This window comes from Crocuta crocuta, unplaced genomic scaffold (genome assembly GCF_008692635.1).
Source record: "Crocuta crocuta isolate KB4526 unplaced genomic scaffold, BGI_CrCroc_1.0 scaffold270, whole genome shotgun sequence".
Classification (NCBI taxonomy): domain Eukaryota; kingdom Metazoa; phylum Chordata; class Mammalia; order Carnivora; family Hyaenidae; genus Crocuta; species Crocuta crocuta.
This window is the reverse complement of record NW_027527569.1, coordinates 3,973,244-3,991,448: the sequence shown is the minus strand read 5'-3', so window position 1 is coordinate 3,991,448 and position 18,205 is coordinate 3,973,244. Positions and strand designations below refer to the sequence as shown.

General features: G+C 40.2%; 2 protein-coding genes across 3 annotated transcripts in view; one reads left to right on the top strand and one right to left on the bottom strand.

The window, feature by feature from the left end:
* MTO1 (mitochondrial tRNA translation optimization 1) overlaps positions 1-4,483 on the top strand; it is a 33,228-nt gene extending 28,745 nt beyond the window's left edge. Inside the window, exons 11-12 of one of the 2 annotated variants that reach the window (XM_077770330.1) lie at positions 734-894; positions 2,590-4,483. In XM_077770330.1, the coding sequence (XP_077626456.1) occupies positions 734-894; positions 2,590-2,751 (323 nt within the window). In that variant the 3' untranslated portion in view covers positions 2,752-4,483. Of the gene's footprint in view, positions 1-733; positions 895-2,589 lie in introns of those variants that run through there. The other variant, XM_077770340.1, reaches the window with a different exon arrangement.
* Positions 4,484-8,690: 4,207 nt separating this feature from the next.
* Positions 8,691-15,819, bottom strand: EEF1A1 (eukaryotic translation elongation factor 1 alpha 1). Its single transcript, XM_077770529.1, has 9 exons — positions 15,721-15,819; positions 14,665-14,842; positions 14,227-14,406; positions 13,834-14,130; positions 13,587-13,737; positions 13,239-13,495; positions 12,915-13,149; positions 12,695-12,820; positions 8,691-8,827 (listed from the first exon to the last, which is right to left on the bottom strand). Exons 2-9 carry the CDS (start codon positions 14,806-14,808, stop codon positions 8,691-8,693), a joined length of 1,527 nt encoding a protein of 508 aa, XP_077626655.1. The 5' UTR covers positions 14,809-14,842; positions 15,721-15,819.
* Between the last annotated feature and the right edge of the window lie 2,386 nt (positions 15,820-18,205).

The following is an 18,205-nucleotide window of genomic DNA, read 5'->3' as shown; positions in this document are numbered from 1 at the left end:
TCCCCCCCCCACCAAAAAAAAAAAAAAAAAAAAAAAAAAAAAAAAAAAAAAAGAGAAATGAAAGGACATGCCATAAACTACCAGACAGAATGTTGTAGTTGTTATGCAAGATACTCCCTCTGATTTAGCCTCAATTTCCTCATCTGGAAACGGGAACCCTTACCGCACTTACCTTGTAGTGTTGGAAAAACTGTTGAATGAGATATTATATACAGAAGTTTGGGAGGGGCGGCGCCTGTGTGGCTGTTAAGTTTCCGACAGCTCAGGTCATGATCTTGTGGCTCATGAGTTCAGGCCCTGCATCGGGCTCTGTGCCTGGAGCCTGCTTCGGATTCTTTGTCTCCCTCTCTCTCTCTGCCTCTCCCCTGCTTGCACTCTGTCTCTCTCTCTCAAAAAAAAAAACAAAAAACAAAAAACAAAAACATTAAAAATAAAAGTTTTTTGTAAATTGTAAAAAAGCTATAAAATCATAGTTCTTGGAGCGCCTGGGTGGTTCAGTCGGTTAAGCATCTGACTTCGGCTCAGCTCATGATCTCATGGTTCATGAGTTCACGCCCCAAGTCTGGGGCTCTGTACTGATAGCTTAGAGCCTGGAGACTGCTTCAGATTCTGTGTCTCCCTGTCTCGCCACCCTTTCCCTGCTCATACTATGTCTCTCAAAAATAAACCTTAAAAAAATGTTTTTAAATATGTTATTAATAGGAGTATCATAACAATTAATTCTGTTCACCAGCCATTTATGAGTCAGTGTTGTTCTATCAGCAACAACAAATAAAGGAAGTTCAGCAAGATGAAGCTCTCCAGCTGCCAAAAGACTTAGATTATTTGACTCTCAGAGATGTGTCTTTGTCTTACGAAGTTCGAGAGAAGCTACATTTCAGTCGCCCAGAGACGGTAAGAAATCAGGCAGTGGATGGGATAAAGAGCTAGTGCTTTAATTTATTAAACCTGGATTTATAGCGGTCACATAATTAATACTTTATTTCATCATTAAAAAACCTAATCTCTTATTATATCTCTTTGTATGAAAGATATTGGTATGTTTTGAGAGATGAAAAAACAGTCTAAGTAAGTAACTAGAAATCAAGAATTGGGTTGATTAAAATTATTCTCTAGTCCCAACCATGTGCTAACCCATCAGTACAAACTAATATAACTCATGACATAAGAGAAACCACATTATTTTAAAATATAATACATGTGAGTGGTTTTCAAATCACTGCTGGGAATCTTCATTAGGAGTTCCACAGTGTTGGCTTAGAAGCTACTAGAAGGTAGAGGGGAGTCAAAGAGGTCCCTCACCCCACACTTCAGCCTAAGAGTTTGTGTGTGTAAGCATCTATGAATAAGTTAAAAACTTTATTAGTCAGTTAAGTGACTTGATTTTGGCGCAAGTCATGATCTCTTAGTTGGTGAGTTTGAGCCCTGCATCAGGGCCTACACTGACAGTGCTATATTTACTGATTCTGAGATGCACATTTAACATTTCTGAAACTGAGTTGTATCTTAAAAATGGATGGTGTATCAGAGTTTAATAGGCAGTGGCTTTTTTTTTAGTGGTGATTCATAAAGGAAAAGGCATTTAACAAAAGTATGACCTATAAAATTTTTTGAAAAAAATTATTTTTAAAGGGAGGAGTAATTCCATCAATATAAACATGATTTTCTTAGCAATAGTCATAGCAAATAAGAAATAGAAACCAAGCAAATAAGCCTTAAATTTATAACTCTGTATATCCTACTCATTTTGGGTTTTTATGGGTAATCATAGGCTGCACTGCCCAATAGGATAGCCACTAGCTAAATGTGACCATTTACATTAATTAAAATTAAATAAAACTCAGAATTCAGCTCTTTAGTCATACTAGCCATGTTTCAGGTGCTGAATAGCCACATATGGCTAATAGCTACCCATATTGGACAGTGCATTGTTACAGTGCAAATGTTATGAAAATTTCCATTATCACAGAAAGTTCAATTGGACAGAACTGGTCATTGGAGTTCACATCCCTTATCCACAATTCTAGGATACAAAAAGCTCTGACAAGTCTTTGTTGTAGACAAACCTGGTAGCAAACCTGAACTGACATGATATTATGTAGTCTTTATACCACTTTGAGTGAATATTCATACATTTCACTATAAAAATATACCACAGAAATATTAATGAGATTAAAGGGACTGCTGAGGTGGTTACATTATGAAAACATAGGTAGTCTAACCCTCTATTAGATATATGATCTTGGACAAGTCACTTGAACTTTTCTGAGCCTCATTTTCCCTAACTTATAAAATGAAGGTATTAATAATAATCACATTCCCTTTATCTACTTTATAGTTATTTTGAAGATACATTAAGATAATAGTTTTAAAAATATTTTATAAACTATAATATACAGGTTGTTATTAGGAGCAAAATAGATTTGATTTTGACATAGCTCACTTATGTTTCTCCTACGGTTTTATTTTTTTTTTTTCTTCCAAGTTTCTATTTAAATTTGTTAGTTAGCATATAGTGTAGTATTAGCTTCAGGAGTAGAATTTAGTGATTCATCACTGACTTATATCCCTTATGGTTTTAATTCTTAGATTGGGGCTGCTGGACGTATACCTGGAGTGACACCTGCTGCCATCATCAATCTGCTCCGATTTGTGAAGACCACTCAGCAGAGACAGGCGGCTGTGAACAACTTGCCCAACACTCATCAATGCCTTTGTGACACAGACGGACTGGAAGAAAGGCAGTTATAGCTTTCTATTCATAGAAGACTTTTAAATAGTACGAGTAGAGAGAGGCGAAAAGAAGTACTGTATTCTCGTTTAGCACCTGTTAAAATAACCTCAGGTTATTATGGATTTGTCATTAATATATGAAGAGGACAGAGATTATAATAACTGTGCTTCTTTATGTATCTGAAGAAAGTTATAAAGTCTTCATTTATACTCTTCATCTTAGGTGCTCTAATACAGTGAGCCTATTAACATAATGGGAGTATTCATCAAAGAGAGATCTCAGTGGATCCACACATAAACCAGAAAAAAAACTTCAGTTCACAGATTTGCTTACTCATAAGGACTTTGTCCATTAAATACTACCAAAGTAAAAATCTTATGTTTAAACCTGTTTTGAAAGTTAGTAGTCTTTTGTTTGCATTAGGAGGCAATTTCAAAGCCCTTAGATTCTTAGGACTTCATATTTGAGACTATACAAAATCATCTAGAATTATCCAACTGGTTTCCAACACTTAAAAATGTAGTATGTAGGATGAAAGTTGATTTCTAAGATTCCTGTACTTCTCCAGGAAATCCTCACCAGTAATTATCTTTGAACATCAATGAAAACCCTATGAAATAGAAATTATCAGTTTCCTAGGATCCTCCATATGGAAAATTTTTTGGCAACCTGGTTGAAGGGATAATAAAGGTAGTTATTTTATATCCTACAGTATTTTCTTATGAAACTGTTATGGCCCAATTTCTTAACACTAAAGACAAATCCTTAGTAACTGTTGACTAGCATTTCCATGTTTTTAGGTCAGAATTGACAGAAAAGCTGGAATGGTGTTGCCACTCTTCTTCCTCTTCAGTACTTCAAATTCTGTGTTGTAACAGGGTTTAGGGTGGGATGACCACCTGGGCCCTTTGGCTGGCTGGCTGAGACATCTTGACCTTTCTAGATAGACTAGAGGATGAATACAGACAAGTGGGCCAGAGAGCCTTGCTTGTCCCTGGAAATGCTAACTCAGATATCTGGTATCAATCAAGGGAGAAGCTCCCATGTCAGCTTCACGCCAAAGAAGATACTTAAGACAGTACCAAAGGCCCTGAAGTCACTCTGGCTACAGTATTTGTTAAGCCTGATTATGGGTGTGAGGCAGCCAAATATTTTGTTGCTATAATCCTATATGGCTGCTTGAATATAGCTCAGTTTTCACGGATTTGTTTCATCTAATTTTAGTCTTTCCATTAAAGTAGTATCAGTAGCAAGTAAAAAGCATTTGTAACGTGGGGTGCCTGGGTGGCTCAGTCAGTTAAGCGTCCAGCTTCGGCTCAGGTCATGATCTCATGGTTCGTGGGCTCGAGCCCCGCATCAGGCTCTGTACTGACAGCTAGCTCAGAAACTGGAGCCTGTTTCGGATTCAGTGTCTCTTTCTCTGACCCTCCCCTGCTCATGCTGCCTCTCTCAGAAATAAATAATAACATTAAAAAAAACTCACACATAATAATTAAAAAATTAACCTGTTCCTCTTGGGCTCCCTCTTCACAATACTTTTATTGTTGTATTTATTTCATTCTACCATTATTGCAATATCTGGCTTCCCCTAACCTCTTAAAATATAAACCTCTTGAATGCCTGCAGTGCCACAGCTGTAGACACTCAGGGCATGCTTTTTGAATGAATGAATATTACTAAAAGCAATAGATGACAAAACTAAAAGTGAATTAAATGGGATAAAAATGACAATAAATCTTAAGAATTATATACTCTTGTGTTTGCCTTTCTCTATCTCCATAACTCTGTCTTCACAATTTCTTCAGCTTCCTTTCCTCCCTATCTTCCTGTACTATCTGTGTTTTTCCTGCCCCTAATATGAAGTTTATTTTTATGATATTCATTTTATTTATGAAGCAGATTTTTACTATTTCCTAATGTAAGAGTCAGGTGAAGGACACAAAAGAGTAAAAAGGCAACCCACAGAATGGAAGAAAAATCCTGTATTGAATAACGGGCTAATATCCAGAATATTTATTTTTTTAAAAAATGTTTTATTTATTTCTGAGAGAGAGAGAGAGCGTGAGCAGGGGAAGGTCAGAGAAAGAGGGAGACACAGAATCTGAAGCAGGCTCCAGACTCTGAGCTGGCTGTCAATACATAGCCCGACGCGGGGCTCGAACCCACGAACCATGAGATCATGACCTGAGCCGAAGTCAGACGCTTAACTGACTGAGCCACCCAGGTGCCCCTAACATCCAGAATATTTAAAAGACAACTACAGCTCAACAACAAATAACCCAATTAAAAAATGGGCAAAGGTCCTGAATATTTCTCCCCTACAAGATATACAAATGGCCAATAACCACATGAAAAGATATGATGCACAGCATTGCTAGTCATTAAGAAAATGCAAATCAAATACACAATGAGATGTCCTCTCACACCTAATTGGATGGCCATTATCAGATAAACAAAAACAAGCATTGGCAAGCCTGTGGAGAAATTTGAACCCTTATGCAGTTCATGGAAAAGTAAATTGGTGTAGCTGCTCCCCTTGCCAAAATTAAAAGAATTATTATATGACACAGCAATTACATTCCTGGATATATACCTAAAAGGATTGAAAGCAAGGTCTTGAAGACCCTGTTCAAGGGTCATATAGCATTATTAGTAGTAGCATTCATAGTAGCATTATTCACAATAGCTAAAAGGTGGAAGCAACCTAAGTGTCCATCAACAGATAAATGGGGTAAACTAAATGTACATAAATAACAGTGAAATACTTTTCAGCCTTGAAATTCTGACACATTACAACATGGATGAACTCATATGTGGTTCTTAGAGTAGTCAGATTATCCTAGAGACAACAGAATGGTGTTGGGGGGACAGAGGAAGACGGAGTTATTGTTTAAGGGTACAGAATTTGTTTTTGCAAGCCGAAGAGTTCTGGAGGATGATCACTGAAGAGTTCTGGAGGATGGTAGTGGCACAACAATGCCACTAAACACTTAAAAGTGGTAAAGATGGGGAATTTTATGTTGTGTACGTCTTACCACAATTTTTTTAAAAAGCTAAATGAATTCGTATATGTAGCTCAGCTCTAAAACCTATTTGTTTACTGACAATTTATCCCCTGCTTATTTCTAAAAATATACTGGAGACATTTTAAAGAGAAGAAAATTAAGGATCGACTGAGGAAAAGGCAGATTAAACTTTAATGTTAAAATTCCAGCTCCAAGCTTCCTGTCAATGACATGGTTTTGTCTCATCAAGGAGACCAAGAGAAAACTTCTTCCTACTAGGAAAATCTAAGAGAAACTTATTGCATGACCTCTTAGAGAAAACAATGCCTTTGCTAGTGATCTTATAAAAGATAAAAGTAGCTACTACCTAATAATGTTCTCTGTGTGTCAGATAGGGAGTGAACTGTTGCACTTAAGCCCATGATAAAGCTGTCCTTGTTCTGGAGACAAGGGAAAAAAGACTTGGAGATAATAACTCATTTGCTTAAGATAAACACTGCTGGGCTGTCTTCCTAACAATCACATCTGTCCATTGCCCTTTCCAAAGAACCGTGATTTTGTTCACTCTTTCCTTCACAGTCCCAGGAGCTAAATCTTCATTAATTTAAGCCAGTCTAGGTCACTGCAGTCTCCCAACCCCAGTTTGGGCCTAAGGCTTGTGTGCAAACTAACCCAACAAATGGTAAAAGGAGACTCCTGGGGTGGCTTCTTTGCCCTTAATAAAGGGTATCTTTTCTATTAGGTGATGAAAGTGTTCTGAAATTAGATTGTGACGATGACTGTACAATTCTATGAAGATACTGAAGACCACTGAATTGAACACTTTAAAAGGGTATATTTTACAGTCAATAGAGCGGTTTTTTAAACAAAACAAGCCTCTAAAGGAATGTATGATTGGCAAGCCCTTGAGCAAGGATTCTTAAACCTGGTTAGACATCAAAATTCGTTAACAGAGCTTGTTAAAGTAGGGGGCCATGCTTTATCATAAGCAATTGATTCAGTTGGCCTAGAAAGGTCTTGATATCCATGTTTAACATGTTTAACTCCGTAGGTTATTCCAATGCCCAGCCAAATGTGAGAACCACTGGCTTGCCTCCATAAATATCCATTGTTTCAGCTGCTTTTGGCAGAAACTAGATTGCAATTAATTTTACAGTGTGCTGCCTCAGGAATATAAAATACCAATAATCTGTACTGTTGATTGAAGTACGAAGAGTTGTTCGGTTGTGCAGAAATTCAAGTCTAAAGGAAAACCATTCCACCTTCCAAAGGGTGATGGGATATATTTGTGAGCAAGGCCATATTTTTTTCAAATGTAAGCTTTGGGCATACTTGAATGCCTGTCTGGACAAGTGTAGGTTGACACCCTAGACTCTTATACCCTAAAGAAAGGACACATTTTGATTTAGAACTTCATTTTGACAGTTAACGGACTTCTGAATCAACATTCTCAAACTGCTGGCTGCAATTCATTAGCAAGTCATGACAACTTTTGTCATAGGTGATAGAAGTACTGTTTTCTGACACTTTTGTTTCCCTATTTCATATACAAATATTAAGATACTTTAATTTTATCATCTCTAAATTATTATGGTCTTTAGTCAATAGTCTAAAGTCTATAGTCAATTGTATCTTACAATTGGCAGCATTTGTGACTTGCAATTGAAAACAGCTTTCATGCAATGAAATACTGTTTATATGTGTTGCAAAAAAAATGTATTTTTTACTGTGGATCCTAGTAAAAGTTTGAAAAAAACTAATCTGAATAAATAGCACTACTCCCTAGTGCAAAAACCCCAATACATCAATATTCTCTGACATCTGTGTATTTCTCAAAGTAAGACTTTTTTAAGAACTTAAAAACAACTTACTGATCTCTTCCTATGCTGTAGCCTGGTTAAGTGATGTGATTAAAGTATAACTGCAAGTTGTGGTTGAGCATGGATCTCAGGTATTGACTTCACAATACCTTTTCTGCAACTTTCAATGACCTGTTTCCTCCTAAGGACCAGAAGTCCTCCACTGTATGAAAAGTTTCTCCAGCTGTCCTGAACAATCCAGGTCTCTTTCTTTTGGCTTTTTGTAGCCTATTTCGTGTTAGGCATTTACGGAGTTGCCATGCTTAATGAACCATTATAGCACTGAATCTAAGTGTTATTCCAGAGTTTAGAGACTCTAGGAGAATTTAGAATGTGAATTTCACTTTGAACAGCATTCTCTGCAGATTTAAAATACTCTTCACATATTTGGAAGACAATAGTACTTTTTTAGTGTTTGCCAGACTAAATAACTATTTTCCAAACCCAGTGCACCTCATAATTCAAATTTAGTTTTTATTTATGTTGGTTGCTTTGAATTGTCTTGGACTTGGTCTACACTGTTTAAAACATGACAATCAAAATTTAAATCAGCACGTTAAAATACATAAAAAAAAAGACTATCTGAATTTAGAAGGAAACATTATTCTAGACTGTGTATCACACAAGACCAGCACTCATGACATTTCAAGCAATGAAAAGGAAACTTACTGAATTTTCTGTATTTCCAACTTCACAAAGAACAACCTAAAGGTGGGGAGAGAGGGTAGTTTATCAAACTTCAAAGACCGACACCAGGGCTTTGAAGACATAATATTCATAAACAGTTACATAAAATAGGAGAAACGGAGTTCCAAGAGACATATTCCCTAATCTCAATATAAAGATTTAGCTACAAGAAAATGTTCCCTTTACCCAACCATACATAACTGAATAAAAATCACCTCATTTCTTGTTAGACATTTACTGAAATGGCAGTAAATGAGTATGGCAGCTCTACACAGAATCTTGTAGGAGGCTCAAGAGAGATGTCCAAAGGGTCAATCAATCAAGGTTGACAATAGCTAAAAAGATGGGCTCCAGGTCAAGGGTGGGTAAGGCCCTTCCTTTGTTACAATGACACAGCAGCACCCCTTACACTTCAGGGGTTACAACCCAGCCCTCAGAGGCCTTGCAGATGCCCTCATCAGAAGGCTGAAAGAACCACTCCCTCAGTTTGGGTGGCTCCAAATAGCTCTGAACTCCAACCTCAAATTGCTTATGTGGTAACCCTACAGTTTATCACACCACCAACTAGAATATTCCCCTAACCACATGATTTTACTGAAAATTTAACCAAGTCACTTAACCTCTGGGAACCATGTTTGCAGGACGATACCACATGGTCTTCTGTCATCTTTGCTGCCAGTTACTCTCAGTAGAAAAAGCAAAACTACCTACCTTTGACTTATGCCTATTTTCAAACCTATTCTGCTTTATGTAAGCAATAATCTGTATTTCAGACCATGCCTCAAAAGAAATTTGTGTTAAAGGGAATACCCAGACTGCATATATTGCTGCTTTGCTCACTTCTGGATGTCATTTTGATAAAAAGCTAAAATAACTCGGTATCTTTGAGTAACCACCAATCATGATTGGTTAGAGACCAAAAATTTTAATTCCTAGTATAGATTTTACTCCCATTTTCATCTTAAGTGGCACAGCAATTTATTTTTGTCTGTCAAAAAAAAGAGAGTAAACTTAAAGCTATTACCTACCTCACCTCACTTTTACTAAACACTTAAGATTTTCATCATGATTATCTTGTGATCAAAATGGTGAAATAGGACCTAGATTTTGTTAGGTAAATTTGCAGGTGGCTGGACCATCATAAGCAAAGAAAAAACAGTTCTCTAGTGCAGTTACCTCAGGTCTGATTTTGGACCTGGTTTGTTTAGAACCTAGAAATAATTTAAGTAAAACTAAAGAAATCTAAATATTGTGAATATCAGATTTATAAATAACAAAGTCGCTTTTAGATAGCAGGCTCCAGATTCAAGATCACCTCAACAAAATGATAGTCATCAGGGATGTCAGCTCCCTTTTGAGATTTTTTTATTTTTGAGAAAGCACAGAGGAGGGGGAAGGACAGAGAGCAGGACAGAGGACCTGAAGTAAGCTTTGTGCCTACAGCAGAGGAGAGGGGAGAAAGGAAGGGAGAGAGAGGGCATGAGGGAGCTAGAGCAACTCCAAGTTCATGACTGGAGCAACTGAGCTAGGTGCACCTCAATGAGTTTTTGAAAGTAACCAAGATAGTGGTGCAGTAGATTGGATCCTTGTTGAATTCTGAATAAAGCCTGGAGATTAATAGTAGCATACCAATGTGGCTTTCAGTTGTGACAATCGTACTACTATGGAAGTGGAAGATGGTAATGGGCAAACAAATTACGTGATGGGTATACAGGAACTTTTATCCCATCTTTCCAAATTTTCTATGAATCTAGTTACTCCAAAAATAAGCTTTATTAAAAAAAAAAACGTGATAATGCAAAATAGGTTTGAGTTACAACTGAGTTGCTTTAAAGCAACTCTTCCTCCTTGGGGTGCCTAGGTGGCTCAGTTGGTTCAACTGACTGGATTTTGGCTCAGGTCTGTGATCGCAGAGTTCAGGAGTCTGAGCCCTGTGTCAGGCTCTGCACTGACAGCATGGAGCCTGCTTGGGACTTCCTCTGCTGCTCTTGTCACTCTCAGAATGAACATTTAAAAAACTTTAAGGCAACTAATCTTCCATTAACTGTAAGAACTACCTTTATTATTACTGGCCGTTTATTATTATAGGCCAGGTAGTGGGCTAGAGTCCACACCAACTCATTTCACCTTCTGAACAATCTTAAGAGATAGACAATTATGCCCATCAGATTAAACAGGCAGCTTTTCATCAAAGTCCAAGTCAGGCAGATAGAGCTCTTAGGTCAACATAAGGGACTACCCACTTACGCATCCACAAATATATTTGCAATAGGAGGACTTAGGAGCCACTCGATCTCTAATAAAGATCACTTTATCTCTAATAAAGGTGAATACTTTTAAGGTTGTGGTCTCTGGCCCCCAACAAGTGACATACACAATGAGCATATTGAAGCAAAGATATCAATGAATATACTCAGTTGATTTGAGGTTATATTTTTTTTAATAAGGCTTACATTTCTTAAATCTTTGATTTGTGTCCTTATGAGGCTTTTCACTAGACATTTTGAGGTCTGTTTTCATGTATTCCAGTAACTCCTACTTGTCCTTCAGATCTCTCAAGCTATTCCTGACAAGTACCTTCTCCTAGCCAATCCAAACTGTGTCCCTTTTACTCTTTTCCCTCACAGTATCCTTTTCTCCTTAGCATTACAATTCAGAATTACCTACTCATTTTAAGGTAGGATCTCCCCAACTAGATTAAACTCAAATGGCAAGATCTGTCCATTTTGTACAGTTCTACCTCCAGTACCCAGAAACTGGTGCAGCTTAAAAATCACCGATTACTAGTTTGGCAATTTCCTACAAAAGGCATACATACACTGGTCATACAACCCAGTGAACCTACTGCAAAGTATTTACACAAGAAAACCTATCACACATAAACGGGCTCCTTATAATAAGGGCAGTCCAAGGTCAATGACAATTTCACACATTCCTGCCAGTGACAGGACATTTAGCTCCTATTTAGAAATCAAACAAAATCACAATCCTTCTCAAAGGTTTCCAAGGATCAACTACCTTTCAGGAGCCAGGTGGCAGTTTCCTAGACATAATTACTTATGTTAAGCTTTAATTTTAGTTTTAAGTCACAGAAATTGAGAACTGCCAGTAATGGAGGTGGACTTTGAGGCCACTGGATGAGAAAGAACCTCTGGGTTTGGGAGTGAATTAAGACATTGTAAAATAGAGCAGTAATGAAAACTTCAGCAAGGTAAAAAGGAGAAAACATTTTATTCCTCCTCTCAGCTGTAACAGCATATTCTTTTGCAGGACACCTGCAACTCACTCCAAGGAACCAGAGAAACCTTCAATAACTCAACCTTGATAAATTGAATATTCCTACAGCGTTGTTAACAAATGAACATACTACCAATCTAAAACCTATGTAAAGCCACATTTTAACACCCAAGAAATTTATGGTTACCCTTTTCCCCAGAGTTGCTCATTTTAGGATGTCAACACTTAAGGCCAAGAAGTTTGCTTTGGGTGGAGAGCTTGGTTGCTATCCAGGGAAATGAACTAAAATGTGAGTCAAGTCCAGTAATATTCACCAGGGTTCTTAAACTCCATACTGAAAAAAACCTAAAAATCAGGAACACTGTGTTACTTGCACAGCCAATAACCTTTATTGGGCAGAACCCAAAATTCTCATGCTCTTACTTACCAGTAAGATTAAGGGGAAAAAGGCCTAAAACTGAGCTGATTTGGTCAAAACTAGATTTGACTGCCTATTCTGGCAGTCTGTGAGAACACCCATAGAATTTGAAAATCAAATACGCCTTACTAGCTTCCCCCCATTATTCTGAGATCAGAGCACTCCTAGAACAAATTAAGATTGCAAACATGGGTGAATTCAACACTTAGTTGGCCAATTTAAAACATGGTTGAGGGTCAAACATGTTTGAGGCATTCTAGTTTTACAAAACCACTCTTAAATTTTAATCCCAACAGTACATAAAACTCAACGCTAAAGAGCTACTATAGCCTCAACTAGTTTGTAAATTTGTAGGGACTACCAGCAGGTGGTGCTCAAACCAGACAGTGGTCTTCACAAGCTTATTTATACGGCACTGGGTTCTATGGAGTTAAGCATCTCAACTAGCCCCACTGAAGCTTGTCTGGACACTGCTTCTACTCTCCTTTCTCCATTTAGTGGTAGCCATTTTCTGTTTGGGAGGCAAGATGAACAAAAATCCCTTCCAGTACACAAGATTTCTTATACCAGCTACCATTTATTGACATGCCGTTTAAGAACCTTACCTATCTCCCCTCCCTTAATCATAAACCAGTATTAAGCAACATATTTATACAAAGAGGGGAAAAAAATGGTCTTTTGGAGCCATGGACAAAATCTTAACTTTTAATTTACAATGCCTCTGGTAGTTCTGTCAAGAGACCAAGCATTTTACCTAGNTTAGCCTTCTGAGCTTTCTGGGCAGACTTGGTGACCTTGCCAGCTCCAGCTGCCTTCTTGTCCACTGCTTTGATGACACCCACAGCAACCGTCTGTCTCATGTCACGAACAGCAAAGCGGCCTATTAAAACAAATTTTAGATTGTCATCAGAAACTCATACTCCGTTATTCCCCAGCTCCAGTGAAGTCTGAAATTACACTCAAGTCATCCTTACCCAGAGGAGGATAGTCAGAGAAGCTTTCAACACACATGGGCTTGCCAGGAACCATATCAACGATGGCAGCATCACCAGATTTCAAGAACTTGGGACCATCTTCCAGCTTCTTTCCAGAACGACGGTCAATCTTCTCCTTCAGCTCAGCAAACTTGCAGGCGATGTGAGCTGTGTGACAGTCCAGCACAGGTGCATAGCCGGCACTGATCTGGCCTGGATGGTTCAGGATAATCACCTGAGAAAAAGAGTTGCGTTTAATGAGTCTCAAAAGAGCAGGTATGGCGGTTAAATAAATGAGAACTTTGTGCCACTTTCAAGTGTTACCTGAGCTGTGAAGCCAGCTGCTTCCATTGGTGGGTCATTTTTGCTATCACCAGCCACATTGCCACGACGAACATCTTTGACAGATACGTTCTTGACATTGAAGCCCACATTGTCCCCAGGAAGAGCCTCACTCAAAGCTTCATGGTGCATTTCAACAGACTTTACTTCAGTTGTAACGTTGACTGGAGCAAAAGTGACCACCATGCCAGGCTTGAGAACACCAGTCTCCACTCGACCCACAGGGACCGTACCAATACCTACAATATTTACAGTGTGTTGTCAAATATCTTATGTGCAAAGTATGGCAGCCTATACAAGTTACATTCTGATTGTTAACGTTTAACTTACCACCAATTTTGTAGACATCCTGGAGAGGCAGACGCAAGGGCTTGTCAGTTGGACGAGTTGGTGGCAGGATGCAATCCAGAGCTTCAAGCAGTGTGGTTCCACTGGCATTGCCATCTTTACGGGTGACTTTCCATCCCTTGAACCAAGGCATCTAAAACAAGATTGTCAATTAGCATTCCCCAAATGGTTGTCAATTAGTGTCAAAATCTGTCCCCTTCAATCACTTTGAGTCTTGAAAGTCACTTACGTTAGCACTTGGCTCCAGCATGTTGTCACCATTCCAACCAGAAATTGGCACAAATGCTACTGTGTCAGGGTTGTAGCCAATTTTCTTAATGTAGGTGCTGACTTCCTTAACGATTTCCTCGTATCTCTTCTGGCTGTAGGGTGGCTCAGTGGAATCCATTTTGTTAACACCAACAATAAGCTGTTTTACACCCAGTGTATAAGCCAGAAGGGCATGCTCACGGGTCTGCCCATTCTTGGAGATACCTGCTTCAAATTCGCCAACACCAGCAGCAACGATCAGGACAGCACAGTCAGCCTTTGAAAGAAAACAAGACCATATCCTGTTAAAACTCACACTTTTCCCACTGCACAAGGCAAGCCTAGTTACTTTCAGGTTATTAATCCCACAAACCTGAGATGTGCCTGTAATCATATTTTTGATAAAGTCTCTGTGTCCTGGGGCATCAATGATGGTCACATAGTACTTGCTGGTCTCGAATTTCCACAGGGAGATATCAATGGTGATACCACGTTCACGTTCGGCTTTCAGTTTATCCAAGACCCAGGCATACTTGAAGGAGCCCTTTCCCATCTGTTAAGTATTAAAAATGGTTACTAGGTAACTAAAACATGACCAAATTTACTCCCACTTCAGCAGAAATGAAGTTTCAGTTGAACTGTTAGAGGACTCTCAAATTCACATACTAACAACTTTAACAGCCAACACTAGTTTATTCTATCTTATTAAAGACATTCCCACAGGAGTGATCGTCTTAGTCTTAGAAAGTTACCATGTAACACTTCCTACCCAAATTATTTCAACTACCTTTCTCATGGTTACTGTACCTACCTCAGCAGCCTCCTTCTCAAATTTTTCAATAGTTCTTTTGTCGATCCCACCACATTTGTAGATCAGATGACCAGTAGTGGTAGACTTGCCCGAATCTACGTGTCCAATGACGACGATGTTGATATGAGTCTTTTCCTTTCCCATTTTGGATTAGGTTTAGCGGTGGTTTTCACGACACCTACATTGGAAGGAAAAAAAAAACCTTAAAACTACTGTCCCAGAAACTGGAGAATAAGCCACGATCGAAACTCTTAAAAGGGCAAATTCCAAGGAGAATTACCACCAGTGCCAGGCTGGCCCAACTCTCGTCTCCACCCACCAAGCGTGGGGTTAACTCCACCGCACAAAATCCCCTCCCCCTCGAGGAAGGCCTGCTTCCAAGTCGTTGAGAAGAAACCGAGGTGCCAAGACGGCGCCGGGTACACCGTGGGGTCACAGGAAGCGGCGGCCGGAGAGGGAAAGGCCCTTTTCCTTTGTGTGGGTGACTCACCCGCCCGCTCTCCCGGGCCGCCGCGTCCTCCATTTTGAGCTCCCTGCAGCAGGGCCGGAGAGCGGCCATCTTTCCGTGCACGCAACTGGTGCCGAGCGGGCCGGCCTGGCCGGGACGGCACANTGCGCCGGGACGAGCGGGCCTCGCCGCCGCCCTCCGCGCCCCGGGGCGGCCCCACAACCCCAAAAACCCGACGACCGCGAAAAAGCCCGCCCTGTTGAGATCGTGACCAACCTCCGCTAAACTGTCTCGACGCGGATAACCAGAGCCGCTTTTTCCTGACACGTTAATTTGCTCGAGACTGCACGAAGGCAGGCGAGAAGGTGCCGTGAATTCGCACGCGGCGGCCACAGCGCCCAAGCGAGGCCTCAACCCAAGCACGAGGCGAAGGGGGGGGGGTCCTTAAAAAAGCGCCTGGCCGCGAACCCTCCCACCCCCTCACAACCCGAAATTCGGGGTCAAGAACCTCGCAAAACGGCTGGATGGCGCGGCAGTTATAAAAGGCACGCGAGGGCCGCAGCCAGCTCAAACAGGCCAGGCCCGCGGAAACCACACCCGGTACTCACCTGTGTTCTGGCGGCAAACCCGTTGCGAAAAAGAACGTTCAAGGCGGCTACGGCACTTATATACGATCCTCCCCCACCCTCGGGGAAGAGGGCGGAGCCAGCACACGACACCACTTTCCCAGTTTACCCCGCGCCAACTCTACCAGGCACCCGTTCAATCGCCATCCCTTCCCCCCCTTACATCTCGGGGACCGTGGGCGATGTGCGCTCAGCCCACTGAAGAGCACACTTCATCTCGCGCATGCTCCTTTCGATCCCGATGATGACGAGAGCGAGTGGGTGGGGAGGTGGGGTCGAGCGAGCCCTCGGTTCTAGGTTAGCGAGAGTTTAACGACGGTCCCTGGGATTCCCCAAGGCAAGAGGCGAGTCTTCCTTTGTATGAATTACTTTCGGCTCCAGCTGGGGGGTGGGGCGGCCAGAAGGGTGCCGGGCTGGATTGTACAGAATAGTCCCTCTACGGTTCCCGGTTTAACGAGCATAGGTGGTGTGGAGTGTGCCTTCCCTCGGCAATATACCTCCAGTCTTTAGCCCAGTCCTCTCGAAGGACCGGGACAACCCCTTTGAGCCGCTTCCACTGCTCGTCGCCTGTCCGCCCCGCGCGGGCTCCTCCCCCGACCCTGCCTTCTGATCACCGCCCGGCTGCAGAGGCGTACACGGCCCAGGCACTCAGGGCAGCGAGGGGCGGAGGACCCAAGGGTCCGCCTTCACAGCCGGCGATTCGGCGAGGGTTTCAACTCGGTGGCCGGGACCCTAACCCCTAACGAATTTGCCTTTGGTCTGGTCTCTTGGCTTGGTCCATTCAAAGCCAGCTGCTTTTATCGAAGCCCGTATCACACGTTCACCCCATATGGTACTCCAGACGTCTAGTGTTTTAATTTAGAATTGATTTCAATCCCACAGTTTGCTTTTTAATTCTAATTCTATTACGCTGTAAAGAGACCTGTGTGTGTCTAACTCTCGTGGTACATTTTTTTTCCAGTGTACACTCATTCGATTGCTAGCATGAGAAACCTAAAAAGAATTTTTCAAATTTCAGTCTTTCCACTTGATCTCATGTAGAAACGGATCTACAGCATTAGCAATCTTATCCACGCAATTTCCTATGCTCGATACTTGTTGCGAAATCACTGCTTTTCAAGTGGCCTATCCCATTTAAATAAATGGAATCATTTTCTATCGTCTTACTGATTTTAACTAAATGTTAGCTTAATTCTAGGGCAAAATCGGATGAGGCCCTTTTGGTCGGCAATCAGGGCAGTTCTCAGAAATGCTCCTTTAAAGAAAGAACTTATTTTTAATGACTAGTTACTACATCAGTATGTCTCTTCCACGTGTGGAACATCACTACAACTCCTAGAGCCAATCTATTAACAAATGCTTGAAACCTACTATGTGTCCAGTGCTAAACGAAGTTCTGTGGCTTGTGCAAAAGAAATCCTTCTTTTCGGAGAGGAACCCACAATCAAATTGGAAGGGGAAAACGAATATATAAAACAACTAGCAAGCAGCTAAAGGCAAACTTGTATGGGGCTTACTTACTATTTCACTGTAGAATATAGTTCTATCCTAGCTTTTACTTACTTCTCACAACCCAGATACCTTTTTTTCTTTTTAAATGAAAGAAATCTTCTGGAATAGCCTTCCTATATCTTCTTATTATACCACTTATCTATATTGTAGATACAAACTTATCAAAATGAGCGGGTTTTTTGGTTTTGTTTTTTTAAATATCTTCATTAGGAGGTTTCTAGCCTTCTCATTTAGAGAGAATTTTCATGAAAGAAACCAGGCCATATAAAGTTTCCCTTGAAGTTCATATGACTACTCTTTTTGTAGCAACAGAACCCTTTTCTAAGTCTATATTTCTAGCTTTTTTTCTTTCATAAATTCTTTTTTTGTCACATTGCATTATCCTAGTGCCCTTACGCAATCATATACATGTGGAATAAAATTATCTTGATATGCTAGTCAGTGTTGGTAATGAGATTAAAATGTAAGAAATACCAATTAAAATCAGCCACTACCAATAGAACAATGCAATATCTCTGCTCTTGTTTAATTCCTTGGAAATATTAATTAATTACTATTCTCTTTGGAACAAGATTCCCACAATCAGTCATAATTGTACATCATAGTAATATTAACTGCACACTGTGTTATGTAAAATTAAATTAGGGTGTCACCCTAGATTTATTATTTTTCCATGCCTTCTTGAGCAAACTTCAAATGGTTTAGATTTGAACATTATTGGAGATAATACTAGGCCATATAAATAAAATTTTAACAGGAATGACAAATTTTTGAAAATGTAAAGAAATGGCTAGTGATATGAGGGAAGGAAGCAAAGACTAAAGAAGACTAAACGTTGAGTATTTGAAAGTTATACATGGAATCCAAAATTGCAGTTAACGTCTAATCTCCGAAAAGTCAAATGAAAGTGGATGTTGGTAAGAGGGAAAAGTATCAAAGATGATTTCCATTTAGT